General features: G+C 48.1%; 3 protein-coding genes across 6 annotated transcripts; 2 read left to right on the forward strand and 1 right to left on the reverse strand.

The window, feature by feature from the left end:
• Positions 1,491-3,350, forward strand: LOC8079486. Of its 2 annotated transcripts, none has more exons than XM_021457510.1 (6): positions 1,491-1,801; positions 1,929-2,219; positions 2,320-2,436; positions 2,527-2,697; positions 2,784-2,901; positions 3,009-3,350. In XM_021457510.1, exons 1-6 carry the CDS (start codon positions 1,529-1,531, stop codon positions 3,122-3,124), a joined length of 1,086 nt encoding a protein of 361 aa, XP_021313185.1. In that variant the 5' UTR covers positions 1,491-1,528; the 3' UTR covers positions 3,125-3,350. The 2 variants fall into 2 exon arrangements, with proteins under 2 accessions (XP_021313185.1, XP_021313184.1); XM_021457509.1 differs by having other exon boundaries at positions 1,494-1,801; positions 2,778-2,901.
• LOC8079487 (GDT1-like protein 1, chloroplastic) lies at positions 4,022-8,169 on the reverse strand. 3 transcript variants are annotated; one of them, XR_002450800.1, is made up of 12 exons: positions 7,927-8,169; positions 7,548-7,832; positions 7,334-7,387; positions 6,403-6,464; positions 6,200-6,268; positions 6,048-6,099; positions 5,837-5,911; positions 5,579-5,708; positions 5,253-5,495; positions 4,964-5,011; positions 4,541-4,649; positions 4,022-4,450 (listed from the first exon to the last, which is right to left on the reverse strand). XR_002450800.1 is itself a non-coding variant. In XM_002457063.2 (12 exons), exons 1-11 carry the CDS (start codon positions 8,074-8,076, stop codon positions 4,578-4,580), a joined length of 1,068 nt encoding a protein of 355 aa, XP_002457108.2. In that variant the 5' UTR covers positions 8,077-8,168; the 3' UTR covers positions 4,022-4,450; positions 4,541-4,577. The 3 variants fall into 3 exon arrangements, 1 of the variants encoding a protein (XP_002457108.2); XM_002457063.2 differs by having other exon boundaries at positions 5,425-5,495; positions 7,927-8,168; XR_002450799.1 differs by lacking the exon at positions 4,022-4,450 and having other exon boundaries at positions 4,557-4,649; positions 5,253-5,336; positions 5,425-5,495.
• LOC8081383 (putative cyclin-dependent kinase F-2) lies at positions 8,443-9,579 on the forward strand. The gene has a single exon (XM_002454875.1). It carries the CDS (start codon positions 8,443-8,445, stop codon positions 9,577-9,579), a length of 1,137 nt encoding a protein of 378 aa, XP_002454920.1.

Consider the following 14,047-nt stretch of genomic DNA (forward strand, 5'->3'; position numbering starts at 1 on the left):
AAACACGTTTCTAGCCAGAAACACTAGAACTAACTCTCAATATTTTGCCGAAGAGATTTAGCCATTAGGTAAACCAAACACATACGGCAAGCATGATCACTGCCCGTTGTGGGTCCAAAGACGTTGAGCTGATAAAATGTAGAATAAACACTAGAGGGACATCGAACCATTAAGAATTCTACTACCTATACTTTGGACACATTTATGCAAAAAAAAATGCCTGTTTTTTAACACATAACTGAAAAATAAGGTAAATTAGAGACACAATTTGTGGATTGTCTACAAATCTACTTTGAGGAGGAACGGGAAGGTGCTAAAGGGCAAACTAGGTCTTTTGCCCTGACGTTATTTTATTAATAATAAAGATGTCCGGGGGATGGACCAACCACATTAACCGACTCTAGTGGCTCAAGATCAATTTTACGGGCCACAAGCTAACCCTCACCTAAAGGGTATGGCTTCTCTGGCCCAGTTGGTAGCATGAGGCGACATAAAAAAAAATTGGTATCATAGGTCATGAATAAAGCACAAGAACATATCCTTGTCCCCATGCCCTTAGGTGCTCCCATACTCCAATTAAAAAAAAAACATCAAAAAGTGCTTGAAAATTTTACCCAAAAATATGAATGAATAGATGATGAAAACATCGATCTTCATGCAAAATTCCACAAGGAGATTAAAAAAAGAAAATTAGGATGAATGATGCAGACTGCAAATCGAGGTAAAGAGTGCACCCGACAATTATATCATTGGTTTGTCTTTTTGTTTCTCCTAGTACACACTTTCGTTCATCCTCAATTTTTGCATGAAGGCTATTAGCAATGCATCATCAAACTAAATAAGTTCACAAGTAAACCATGATTTTAATTTTGTCTATCGTCACTTTTCGAAATATGGTATTCCTCGATCTACTTTCAAACACAAACATGCTTACAAGTTATGACCAACTTTTTCATTTTTAATTTTTTTGGAAAAAACAAAGAAGACAAACAAAATAAGAAAGTCATTACCTGACAATTGAGAATCTTATCTGTCTAGTAAATACTCCCTCTGTCCTATAATACAGTGTATTCTAGCATTCAATTGCATCATGAAGGACAAAACTCAGTTTTGCATTAAATACTTTTCATTTATCAACCAATTACCATTAATCACGTTGATAATAGCATCTAATTAGGAAATAAAATAGAATATATGTGTTTTTTATACAGTCTCTTAATTTTTTCTTAAAATTTATAGAATACGCTGTATTACACGGTACATAGAGTATATTTGTGTCCTATCCGCCCATTTTAGACTTTGAGGCCAGCTTCTCTCTACCCATGGGTCGTCGATCCGGTCCATTCTCATCCTGGTGGGCCAAGTAGGTTGGGAGGCTCTAATATACTGGGCCGGATGGGTTATTTTGATCGGTGCCTCGGTGGGCTAAAAATCGGGACACATTCCAGCCCGGCCCGTTTCACCAGCGCGCTTGGAGATAAGGCACGGCACCGCAGCAGCATCAGCAACGCGCAAAGCCGTTCGAGACATGGGCGCCGGTGGCGAGCTGGACGCCTTCGACGCCGGCCGCTGCGCGGACGGGTACGCGCTGGGCCTCGCCGTGGGCCGGCGGTTCGCCGAGGTCATCAGGAGCCGGATGCGGCAGGACCTCGTGCTCCGGGAGCAGCTGCTGCCGTTCGCGTCGACGGCGGAGGCGCAGCCACTCCTCGCCGCGCTCCAGTCCGCCAACAGGGAGAGGTACCCACGGTACTGGGACGAGCTGGTGGGCACCGCCGACGGCAGCGGCGTCCCGCTCCTCCACGTACGTACAGCGACGCACGCCGTTGCCATCGATCGCGGTCTCTCTGTGTCTGTCCGCCGCCGCCGGCGTCCTGCCGCTGACTAAACTTCGTCGTGGTCTCGTCTCTTGCTTCCGGCTGTCCAAACAGGTCATCCTGGTCAACTTCAGGAAGGAGGTCCTGCCGTTCATCCCGAAGGAGGAGGAGGGAGGTGATCGCGCCCGGGAAGAAGAGGAGGCGGAGGCCGACGGCGACTGCTCCGACGTCCTCATCGTCAGCGACTCCACGGCGATCGCCGCGCACAACGAGGACGGGAACGTCGCGCTGCTCGGCCACACGTACCTTGTGCGGGCTACGCTGCCGGACGGCGCGTCCTTCACCGCCTACACCTACGCCGGCGAGCTCCCGAGCTGCGCCTTCGGGTTCAACACCAACGGAGTGGTAAGCTCACTGCATTCTGAATTTCCATTTTTCCACATCAATCAGATTCTATTCCATTCCATCCAAACCGAGGAGTTTGGAACACCCGCCCGTCTCTCAGGCCTTCACGCTCGACTCGGTTCCTCCGGTGAACGACGAGATCGTCGCGGGCGCCATTGCCAGGAACTTCGTGTCCCGAGACCTGCTAGAAGCGAAGAACCTCGAGGATGCAATGCGCGTACGTAGCTACCACACGCACGACGACCGAACTCCATGTCACTAGCTCTTTTTTCAGCAGTAATAAAAGCCACCATTGATCATGGCACAGAGGGTCTGTTCACCGACCGTCTCAGTCGGCCACAGCTACAACCTGATGGACGTCAGAGGCCGGAGGATCGTCAACGTCGAGACCGCCTCCGGGAACCGGTTCGCCGTCCGTGAGGCCGGCGCCGTGCCGTTCTTCCACGCCAACATGTACCGGCATCTCCAAGTGAAGCAGGTACGGAGACCGTCGTCCAAGCCATTGAATTGATTCTGACAGATCGATGACTGACGAACTGGCATTATTGCGTCGAGAAGGTGCAGGATGAGAACTCCATGAGCAGGGAGAAGAGAGCTGCGCAGTGCTCAGTGGACTCCAAAGAGACGGCGCTTTCGCTGCTGGGAGATACAGCTGATGAGAAGTACCCAATCTATATGACAGGTGATTCTCAATCTGTTCAACAATTTTTTTTTCCATGTGTTCTGATGAGCATTGGTTGTTGCATCATGCACAAACTGATTGTTAGCACCCTGGGAACTGCTTTTCAGGTCCGACATTGTACACTCTATGCACTGTTTTGGTTGACGTCGACGAGGCAACCATGACCATATACAAAGGAAACCCGAAGAATGGAGATGCAGCTCATGTTCTTCGGATGTTGTGAAACTAAGCAGATCACTAGAACCACATGCAATGCAAGTATATAAAGCACAAAATTGTTGAAGAGAACCAGTTTTGTCATTATTTTACTTACATATATGTTAAGTGTACCCAGAAATTTCAGAACCTTATACTACCATACCACTCCATTTGAACGATTATTGGACATTTCAATTTCACTTTAAGGAAAGCTGAAATGCAATAAGATCTGACTGTTTCCAGTGCTGCTATATATGCCAACCAAGATGATATGATGACTATAGCTGGTTGTTAGGCAGCGTGGCAAAAACCACATAACCCTGCATAGCCTGCCGGATAATTAATAAGCTCTTTTTTTGTTACGACACTAATATCCATTTTGATTTATTAACTCTATGCAATTTTAAATTAACACCATTATCAACTTTAGATGTAATTTCAGGTTCATTATCTCCATAATTCCCTTTTCGAAAAAAAAGTAAATCAAAAGGGATATAGGAATCTGAAATAGAAAATTTTCTTGGAAGGTTGAGCCCGGTTTCCTGAATGGCTGAATCATTCTTTAATTCCAAGAGTCCATTATGGTTAAAGATAAGAGTTCTTATTAATTAGGGTTGAACAAAACTGCCAGCAAATAACCTTTAGAGATCTAAGTTCTTATTAATTAGGGTAGAACAGAACTGCTAGCAAATAACCCCAAGAAACGTTTGTGTAAAGGGCACGGGCGAGAAAACGAATGATCCATTTGTACACATCACGGAAGATCTCATAAGTACATCAAGGCAAAACAATTCAGAGGAGGTAGGCACGCCAACAGGGTCAATAGCACCAATCGAACTGTATTGTTGCATGAGGATGACTCCTACCCGAGAAAGTGCCAGATTGACATGATTTGACAGAAGTGCAAAGTGCTATTATCAACTAAACACATATGGCCTCATTAATTAACTTTAATGTGAACATCAGTTAGCCTGACAACTCCTATAGCGTACTCCACGGATAGGAGAATCAAACCAAATAAGTTCAAAATCTGAGAACGTACTCTGAATCAGTAAGTCTATCTTGCAAGCCTATTAAATAATTAAGTTCTCATGAATGCTAAATCCTAAAATAGTTCCATAAGGTTCATCATTTGCCTTTACAATGCTTAGATCCATATACTTGTAAATAATGTAAGAGGAAATTCAAAAGCTACATGGGTTTCATAGTTTCCCACCTAGTTTCATCTTCCACCCAACCTCTGACTGAAGTGTTTCAAAAGATTGTTCTTGGATAAAAATGCAGAATTCTCATCACCAGCAACAAATCACTCTATGCAAACCTAGGACTTCCCATGCAAACAATGAAGTTCCTGTGGACAATCACGTTTGATAACACATCAATGTACTATCATTATGATCAGCTAAGCTGATTTTTCATTGCCCTGACAAAAGATCAATACCTTTTATTTGATGAATTATGGAAGCTGGAACTCCTTTTCAAGTAACTATCTCAACTATGGTAATTGCAGCAAAGGCCAAGAACAGGCTCCCTCCAATGTATGCTATAATCTGCACAGGGCAATGTTTTGTTTCAGTGAAATTATGTAGACAAACTTTATGAAATGAATGGTCCACAAAATTTATCAAAGATTTTATTAGCAAGCCAACAGTTTTTTCTACACTAAAGTATGTAATTTGTTTAATGGATGGAAAAAGGATTCCCTTTCTATTACACGGTTAACTGCCTAAACACTTGTGATGGATCAAACTGACAAACACGGGGAAAGGCAACTTACAAATTTGATGTATTAAAGTTTGCAGTGGTCAAATACTGTAAGATAGGAAATTTCAGTTGCTATGGTACAATTAGTTTCCTAATTTACCTTTTCAGACAGGAATGTTCCCAGCAAAGAGCCACCAAGAACTGCAATCTGTTGGAAGAAATGTGTTAATCTCATTTTTTTTTTAGAAAACCAAAGAGGGAAATATAAAAAATTGCGGCACAATAACTGATTGGTATGAAATGACACATCTGCTCCTTGTACTCAATCAACAACAGATAATTCAATGGAGCCAAGTCAGTGCAGAGTGGCAAGCTTCCTAATTCCCAACAATTAGAGAAGACTCTTGAAACAAACAAATACTGAGGCAAAAACAGACCAATGAACTAACCAATGGCGAATGTGCGAAAAGATTGTCTGCTCCATCGCAATACTATTATGCTCATTGCTCAAGTATGTTAGTCAATGAGTGTTCCTGCAAACCAATGTTGTTTGCAGTGCAAAAGTTTGACTTCACTTCTCTGGTTTCAACTCTCAACTCTCTATTACTATGCTTATCTTACCAATGTTGCAACGGCATGACCAGCAAGTGATCCTGCAATGACACCCAGAGGGGATGAAGCTGCCGCAAGTGCTGCCAAGGTATTGGAAAGTAGTGTCATGTTAATTATGCTCATGAAAATCTGACCATTTATAAGGCAGAGTTAGGAGATGTACCAATTGTGGAAAAGAATGATTTATCACCCCATTCAGCGACAAAAACCAACACGAATGTGCTAGCGATAGTACCAGCGGCAGACATGACCCCAGCACCGTTTCCCGAAAATTTCGATACTGCTAGCTCAGCCTACAATGGTTCAACATAGTTTTATAGAGGAGATAAGTATGTTCAAGCACAAGAAATTTTTTTCTCGAACGGTGCAGGATTAAACAAGAAAACTAAAATGATGTTCTTGGCACAGTTTAAAGTCCTACCTCCTCTTGCTCCTCATTGATCTTTTCATCATCACCTGAAGCTGCATCAAGTAATGTAGTAACCCCATAATAAACCTGAATCCGTTAAAGTTGGGCATGAATAATAAAGTTTAACTTCACACAAGAATTCAAGAGTAAAAGCCACACATTCCTTTACAAAATTCAAGCACATTTTCAATTTGTTTGTGTAACAAATATGCATAATCCTTACCAAGAGACATGCTGCAGCAATGTCATCAACTGGGAAATCAGTACCACCAAAGCTGCATGCAACAAGACATTGGATAAATGATAGCACCCACTAGAAACTCTACTTTTTTTTTGAATAAATAGAAACTCTACTTGCACAATTAAGATAATTACCCGAATGGGATGATGCCATCAACATAGTGAAATGCTCGACCAAGAACTACAGATATAACAGTCATTACCCTGATAATCACCAGAAAAGAACTCTATGTAATGCCAGACATTCTGGGAACTTCAATTATGAAGCTAGAAGCACATAAAGGCTGCGACAGTATTGAAGATGAAATATAGAATGCAAGAAGCATGAAAGTACTTACGCAAGAGCTCCAAATGTGCCAAGAAAAATGACTGCTCCAGAACTTCTAGCCGCTAACAGTGCCTATCAAACACATGCAACTGCAGCATTTATCAATGACTCATTTTAGTATATATTACTGAAAATATATTGTATGGTATAGATGTGAAGCAAGGCAATTTGCACGAAACAAACATATTTCAGAAATAGAAAATATTTCTTTCATGACATTTACAGCATTCACTAACACAATACCCATTTCTGTGCAGCACATCTGGCTAGAGGTCCTAAAATTTATGTATCCTATATAACTAGAACCCAGTAAGGGGCATTATACTAGTTTTCCCTTCTTTCACAAAACCACATGATCTTAAAATTTTAAACAATCATCTTATATTGGCCATCTGTTGTCCTCTGTCCTCACCGCGTCTGTGCCGCTTCAACTCCTTTGGTGGTTTCAGTTGCCATTGCAGATACAAACAAGCAAATCTATATAAATCAATTTATTCGGCAGCCATTCGGCCCTTCATCTTCCACTAATACTTCTGTAACACACCCTGAACCTATAATTATCCTCCATAAGACCTCCTCACATCCAACAGAATACATCCGCTCGATTCTCCTGCTATCACTTGTCCCAATGAATCTAAGAGGTTACCGATGTGATTCTTCATTCCTGCAGTAGCCTCTTGCTGTTCTGGCATGCAAGCAGAGGTACAGGCAGCTAACCCTGCTGTAATCTGCATTTTATTTCGGCAAGGTACCAGTTGCATTCATCAGGTACAAATTGAATGTCCAGTGTCGAGTTGACAAGATGTTTTCAGTTTATAGTCTACACTCTTCAGACTTAGTTAACATAAGGTTTAAGCAATCAAACTGTTCATAATCGTAAGAACATCTGATGCGTCAGAACAATCTGACTGTGTTTGTGCAGCGAACACTAGTTAACTTACCGCAATAAAGAATGTCCGGTCCCCTAGCTCAGAAAAGAAGATCAACAGGAAAGCCTGAAATAATTCAGAACAAAAGTGGATAGAAAGATTAACGACCAATCAATTCGCATAAAAGGAAACGTATCTGAATACAACAATCAATTTGCAGGTAACTGTACACAAAAATATATATGAGCTTGAAAATCAATCAAAGAGCGGAGGCAGTTGTCGTAACTGAAGCAAAACCTGTACTGATGTCCCCGAGATCCCCGAGCACGTCAGCCGGCTGCAGGCCGGAGAACTGCGTGGCGGCGAGCGCCTGCTGCGACCCGTGGGCGTGGAGCATTATCACCCCCACCACCGTCGCGAGCGCGATTCCGCACGACGACGCGTCGAACTGCGCGGGCCTGGACGACCCTCCCTGACCCCCTGGCCGGGCCGCCTTCCGAGCCGCCGACAACAACCCAGCGCGTTCTCCGACCGGCTTCCCCGAGTCGCATTTCGGGAGACACCTCAGCACCTGCAGACACGATTCGCGGCAGGTGGTCGGCGGCAGTCAGTCGAAACCAAGGAGGCCTGGGCGGGTCTGGCGGGACCGCGCGCGGGAGGCGTACCGAGTGTCCCGGCCGCAGCGGTAGCCTGGCGCGGTGCGGCAGCGGGCGAGGCGTCCTTGTGTTTGCGGAGAGTATGGTTGATGAGGAGGAGGAGAGTACGGCTGAGCTGGAGCAGGTGCAGGAGGAGGCGGCGGCGGCGACGGAGGCCATGGCGCCGCGGCCGCGGTGGTGGTTGCGGGGCGTGGCGGGAGTGAGCGGACGGACCTCCGCTTTCTCTCGGCCGTTGCGAGTGGATAGAGATAGAGCTCTCCAACGTCCCAAGTCTGGTGGTCCGCTTCCGCGAACGGGCCCGGATTCGTGTGACGTATTGGGCCGGCCCACTATTCTGGGTCAGCCCATTCTTAGACTTCTACTAGTTTCTCTTCGGCCTCGGCGTTCTTCTACCCAGTTCCTCGTCGTCGTCGGTTCGGAATCGGAGCACGTACAGGATCGGATCCGGATCGGGATCGGGATCGGAGGGGGTTATATATATCGCAACCGATCGGTCGATTTTGAGCCACATCGAGTCAGCGATCCATGGCCGCCGTCTCGGAGCTGGAGCTGGAGGATCCGGAGCCGCCCGAGGAGAAGAACAATGCGGCGGCGGCGGCGCTTGCGTTGTCCCCTGCTGTCCCCTGGCTGCCGGCCGTGGCGGAGCGGTACGAGCGCCGGGAGAAGCTTGGCCAAGGCATGTTCGGCGACGTGTACAAGGCCTGGGACCGCGTGTCGGAGCGCTTCGTCGCCGTGAAGCGGCTCTCGGGGAGGACCGACGACGACGACGACCGCTTCGTGGCGACCCCGCTCCCGTACTTCGAGCGGGAGGTCATGTCCCTCGCGGCGTGCCGTGGCCACCCTTCCGTGGTCCAGCTCCTGGCCACGTACGCCGACGGCGACGGCGACTGCTTCGTCGTCGTCACGGAGTACGCTGGCCCCATGAACCTGCGCGAGTACATGGACGTCCGGCTCGTCAACGGCCAGCCGTTCGACGAGGACGAGGTGCGCGACGTCATGGAGCAGCTCCTCGCCGGCGCGAGGCACGCGCACATGGCGGGCGTCGTGCACAGGGACATCGTCCCAGAGAACGTGATGGTGGACATGGCGAGCGGCAGGATGGTGTACAAGATATGTGGCTTTGGCATGTCGGAGCCGGCGGCCATGCAGGCGGCGGAGAAGGACGACTCCGGGATGGTGGCGTCCTCCAGCCCGTACCGCGCGCCGGAGCTCTTCCTTGGATCCAAGGACTACGACAGCCGGGTCGACACATGGTCGCTCGGCTGCATCATGGCTGAGCTCGTCGCCGGCAACGGCTTGCCTTTCTTCGGCGGCACGCTGGAAAAGGACAGAGACGTCTTCAACGAGATGATGCACGTGGTCGGCACCGAGGGCATTGTCAAGTGGCCGGGGCTGGAGCGGGTGCCGTCGCGCGAAAAGGCGGCGAGACTTCGGAGGACGGGCTGCCGGGAGCGCGGCTGCCTGAAGAGGAAGTTGAAGGAGTTGCGGCCGGAGCAGCAGGTGCTGTCTCCGGCTGGCTTCAAGGTCTTGAAAGGGCTGCTGGACAGCAACCCGGACCGCAGGCTCACGGCGACGGCCGCGCTTAGCAAGCAATGGTTCCGGCGGCGTGGTTGCTTGTTCGGTGCCTGCTGCTTCATGCCTCATGGTGGCGTTGCCCCTTAATTCTAATTGCTCGCATTAAGCATTTGTGTGCTGCATAGAGTAGTATTAATTTAGTGATGAACTCAAAATCCTTTTATTCTTTCTTTTCCATGCTATATATTTCTTTCCTTTTTCAGTTTTTGCAACGCAAATGTAGCATTGAGTGATGGATGTCAGTTCTGGATCATGACGACATCCATAGAAAGTGCATAGCGCTGCAAATTAATTCGGTAGAATAATGCGAATTAATTTTTAGTATGAGCTTTTAGTTGCTGTATGTATTCGTTGCACAGTCTCGTGATGCGGTGATGTAGAGCTTACATAGTAATTTTTTAAAATACGGATAGTCAGGCACATTGATCGATCATATATACAATAATAAATCACTACTAATGAAGGACCATTGCCATGCTTTCCAATCCACTGCCTCTAGTTCTCTAGTCACCACTGCTTGTGCCACTGTCATCCAGTCATCTCTTTTCACCCATATAGTTGCCATGCCACCTTCCTACTCTCAGTCTCATTACACCTCCATCCACTCCACTGTATGAATGTTCCCATCCTGGTCTCCAAGGCCTTGTTTAGTTCCGAAAAGTGAAAAGTTTTCGGTACTGTAGCACTTTCGTTTGTTTATGACAAATATTATCCAATCATAGACTAACTAAGATCAAAAGATTCGTCTCGTGATTTACAGCTAAACTGTGTAATTAGTTTTTGTTTTCGTTTATATTTAATGTTTCATGCATGTGTTACAAGATTCGATGTGACGAGGAATCTTGAAAACTTTTTGGTTTTCAGGGTGAACTAAACAAGGCCCAAGTCTCATTTGTATTTTTTCAATGAAAAGTCTGCATTTTTTTTAGCATCCTGAAAAGTCTGCATTGACAAGTGAGGTTCTGGATGTAGTGAGGTTGCCCAGGCATTGCTTGTCCTATATCTGTCTGCAAAATAATTGGAAGATCGTATTCCCATCGAGGTTGGAAGCATTATTCCTCCAGCATCTATTGGCCATTACAAGCATGTTCTCTGAGATCAGAATTTGGAAACAAATGAGACAAGCAGGGTATGAGAAAAGTGAAGGTTTTCACCAGGACCAAAATCGTTGCTGTACTGACACTCAACAGGGTTGAGGGTGTGGTGGGGTGTGGCGGGCTCAACCCAGGTTCCATATCAAATATGTGGTTCGTGTTACAGGTGATTATTCGATGTGACCTTTGTTTTTCTTCTCAATTCTCATTAAGCTTTCAGCATTTTGGACCAGCCAACATGTGGGCATGTGGCTTTCATTCTTTAAGCTGACTAGGTTTCGTCTAGGATGCAAAATCCTTCTACTTTCAAGTTTGATATCATTTATATAGTGGACTGCTGTAGACTTCTTGCTGCTAGTGCTATGTGTTTGGAACCATTTCCTGAAATTTGTTAGAATATGAATTCTGCGTGTGTTGTTGGGGAGATGCCCTCCGCACTCCCCAACAGTACGGTGAATCGTGAACCTTCTCACTCGGTGTCGTGAGGGGTTTGAGCTCCAACGGACAGTAGGCTCAACGGTAGGTGAAAACAGTGAATGCTCTCTCCTTCCTTATTAATGGCGGTATCGCGCCCCTTATATAGGGCCCGGAAACCGACCTAATGACATTTACATAAATGCCCCGTGACGGTGGGGGAATATTCCAGTATATTCTTTCATCGCAGTCTACTGACCCTAATACACCTGCGTAATTTCACATTGCAAGCCCTTCGTTCATCCTCTGACTGGGGCCTCAGCTGGTCGGAGGCTTGGATCCTCCGCCCAGTTGCGGATCCTTCGACGCTTTGGTGTCGGAGGTTCCTCAACCCGGCTGGGCCGGAGGTTGCTCGACCCGGCCACCCCGGGAGCTCCTCCTTAGCCTGGTCCAGTCGGAGGTTCCTCAGCCTGGCTGCGTTCTCCCGCCATCCTCGGATCCGGGAGGGTCGGAGGTTCCCACCTTTCCTCGCTCGTGGACCTCCGCCGGTGTCTCAGTCCCTGCACACACTTAGCACGACCAGACGAGTCGTCAACATTAGCATTTCCCGATGAAGGATATCCTCCGACGCTTCAGGCGTCGGAGGTTCCCCAGGTGAAGGATAACCTCCGACGCTGCCAGGGGGAAGGATGCAGCTGTTCCCCAACAGTTCCCCCCTTTTTGGGCTAATGGCACTCCTGCGGTCCATGTGCTCAAAAACATGCTACGCTGCGGGGACTATGAGCACGGCTGCTGCCTTCCCCCCTGGTGCGCAGGATGTGTTTGTTAGCAAATGTTGGATTATTGTTTCTTTTACTTAGTCATAAATTTTCTTGGTTTCTTTATTTTGCCGGGATCCTCCGATCATTGTTGCTATGTTAGTCTGATATCCTACGCGCGTTAGATTGCGGAGGATTGCGGAGGATATTATTGCCGTTGGAGTTAGCCGTTGGCATTGATGAAGCGCAACGGTCTGGCCGATTCCTCCGCTTATAGCCGTTGGGCGCGGGGAATCGCAACGGCCGCGCGGTCGCAGGCCCCCCCCCTATAAAAGGGGATGCTGGGGAGCTTTGAGCTCTCACCCCTGCTGCTCATTGCCTGCACACTTTCCTTCGCCACATCTTTCTCCCTTAGCTGTTCGCGTGCGTTTTTGTTGTTTTTAGTTCTGAAGTGTTGTCGGAGGTTTTACGGTGGCTCAACTTCCTCCGCCGCGTCCTTCGAGGTCAGATTTTTCTGGTCCTTTGCGCAATTTCCTTAGTGTGAGGTCTGGAGGTTGGCTGCGGAGGTTTGAGGAGTGGATGCTTGAGGTGGCCGCAGCTCGAGATCTGGAGGAGACGTTATCTGACGTCGAAGCGTCTATTGGTGACTTGGTCAGTGCGAAGGAGTTTGAGGAGATGGCGGCGATTACCTTTGAGTTTGGGCAGTCGACTGTGAGGACGGAGGATATCGCTGACATGGTTGAGGCTAGGTTTTTCAAGGATGGTCGGGCGGAGGCTCCTCCTGCGGGTCAAACGGTGCCTGCGCCTGGGGAAGGTTATGCGGTGGTTTTTAGGGATTTCTTCACCTGCGGGCTTCGGATGCCTCCATATCATTTCCTTCGCGAAGTGATGGAGAATTTCAACGTGGAGCTACAGCATTTCAGTCCCAATGGGATACTAACCCTTAGCAAATTTGCCTGGGCGTGTGAATCCTACGGAGCCATGCCCCACATTGATACTTTCTGCTCGTATTTTGAACTTCAGCGTCAACCTAAGAAGGTGAAGGATGCTGAAGGTGTTGAGTGCATTGCGCAGTTTGGAAGCTGCGCGTTCATGCCGCGCCGCACAATGCCTGGGCCAAGGTGCGAGATCTCCTACTGCCAAAAGGGCAAGTGGGAGAAGGATTGGATGAGAGCCTGGTTCTATGTGAAGACCCCCGCTGTGTCGAAGACTTTAGATGACGGCAGCGTTGATAAGGTTTATCCTTACGCGTCGTTGATGAAGGAGCTGAAGCCTTTCTCGAAGGTTGATCCTTCGCAGTAGATGTCGGAGGAGCGACTGGCCTGTGATAAGGCATTTGCGCTGGCATGCCGATATTCCGGAGGCCGGGATTTGGTTGAGGAGATGGTCGCTGCTGACTACTGGCCCCTTGGCCGCAGGACCGATGAGTTCACCATTGAGATGGTGCAAGTCCCTGTGTTTGGTCCTTCGGAGGGGTTACCGTTTCCCCGGTTTGGCGCGGGTATTCCGGAGGATGAGACCAAGGAGTCCTTCCTTGATCGTGTGGAGGTTTCTGCTCGGAGGATCGTCGGGAAGATCTCGGAGAAGGAATATCTTCAGCGGAGGTCTGCGCTCGGGACGATGCCCCGCTTCAACCGTGTTTTTGAGGAATTGGGGATCGAGTATGAGGATTATGTTATTCCTCCGGATGTGTTGCTTGGATTGGAGAAGAAGAAGGACTCTTCCAAGGCTGTTGCTTTGGCGGAGTCGAAGAAGAGGAAAGGGGGCGGCGCAGTCAAGCAACTTGCGAAGAAGCGCAAGGCGGGTGTTGTGCTGGAGACTCCTGTGGAGTCTTCCTCCGCGCGATCTTCTGCTGCCGAGTCGAACTCAGTGGCTTCTACTCCTGCGGAGATCGCAGCTGCTGGCGGAGGTCCTGAGGTTCAAGCTTCCCGTGCGGCCTCGTCTGTGCGGGCGCCTTTTGCGTCGCTTCTTGGTGAGGATTCCTCCGACGCGGAGGCCCCTAGGGGGAGTCCTGCACGGGAGGCGAGTCCTGCACGGCAGGCGAGTCCTGCACGTGGGGTATCTGCTGGAGGAGGTTCCCCGCCTAAGGAGGTTCAGGTGGAGTCCAGCGACGAAGCGGAGTCCGCCTCTGTTCGGAGGATCAGGAGGGCGGAGGCTCCCCTTCGTCCGGCTGGTGACGGTATTAATTCGTTGTACATGGGTAATGATTTTTTGTTGATTATTTGTTTTTCTGCAAATTTTGATTGACTTGGTCTCATGTTTTTTGTTTATCTTTCAGCGGATGTTTTT

This window comes from Sorghum bicolor, chromosome 3, assembly GCF_000003195.3.
Source record: "Sorghum bicolor cultivar BTx623 chromosome 3, Sorghum_bicolor_NCBIv3, whole genome shotgun sequence".
NCBI classification, from domain to species: Eukaryota; Viridiplantae; Streptophyta; class Magnoliopsida; order Poales; family Poaceae; genus Sorghum; species Sorghum bicolor.

Excerpts from the sequence above, each read along its gene's own strand:
- LOC8079486 (XM_021457509.1), top strand. The coding sequence starts at position 1,529 with ATGGGCGCCGGTGGCGAGCTGGACGCCTTCGACGCCGGCCGCTGCGCG. Across the intron at positions 2,220-2,319 it reads GGTTCAACACCAACGGAGTG|GCCTTCACGCTCGACTCGGT; the intron begins GTAAGCTCACTG and ends CCCGTCTCTCAG. Across the intron at positions 2,902-3,008 it reads GTACCCAATCTATATGACAG|GTCCGACATTGTACACTCTA; the intron begins GTGATTCTCAAT and ends ACTGCTTTTCAG.
- LOC8079487 (XM_002457063.2), bottom strand. The coding sequence starts at position 8,076 with ATGGCCTCCGTCGCCGCCGCCGCCTCCTCCTGCACCTGCTCCAGCTCA. Across the intron at positions 5,496-5,578 it reads ATCATTCTTTTCCACAATTG|CACTTGCGGCAGCTTCATCC; the intron begins GTACATCTCCTA and ends ATACCTTGGCAG. Across the intron at positions 5,012-5,424 it reads GTCATGCCGTTGCAACATTG|ATTGCAGTTCTTGGTGGCTC; the intron begins GTAAGATAAGCA and ends TTCTTCCAACAG.
- LOC8081383 (XM_002454875.1), top strand. The coding sequence starts at position 8,443 with ATGGCCGCCGTCTCGGAGCTGGAGCTGGAGGATCCGGAGCCGCCCGAG.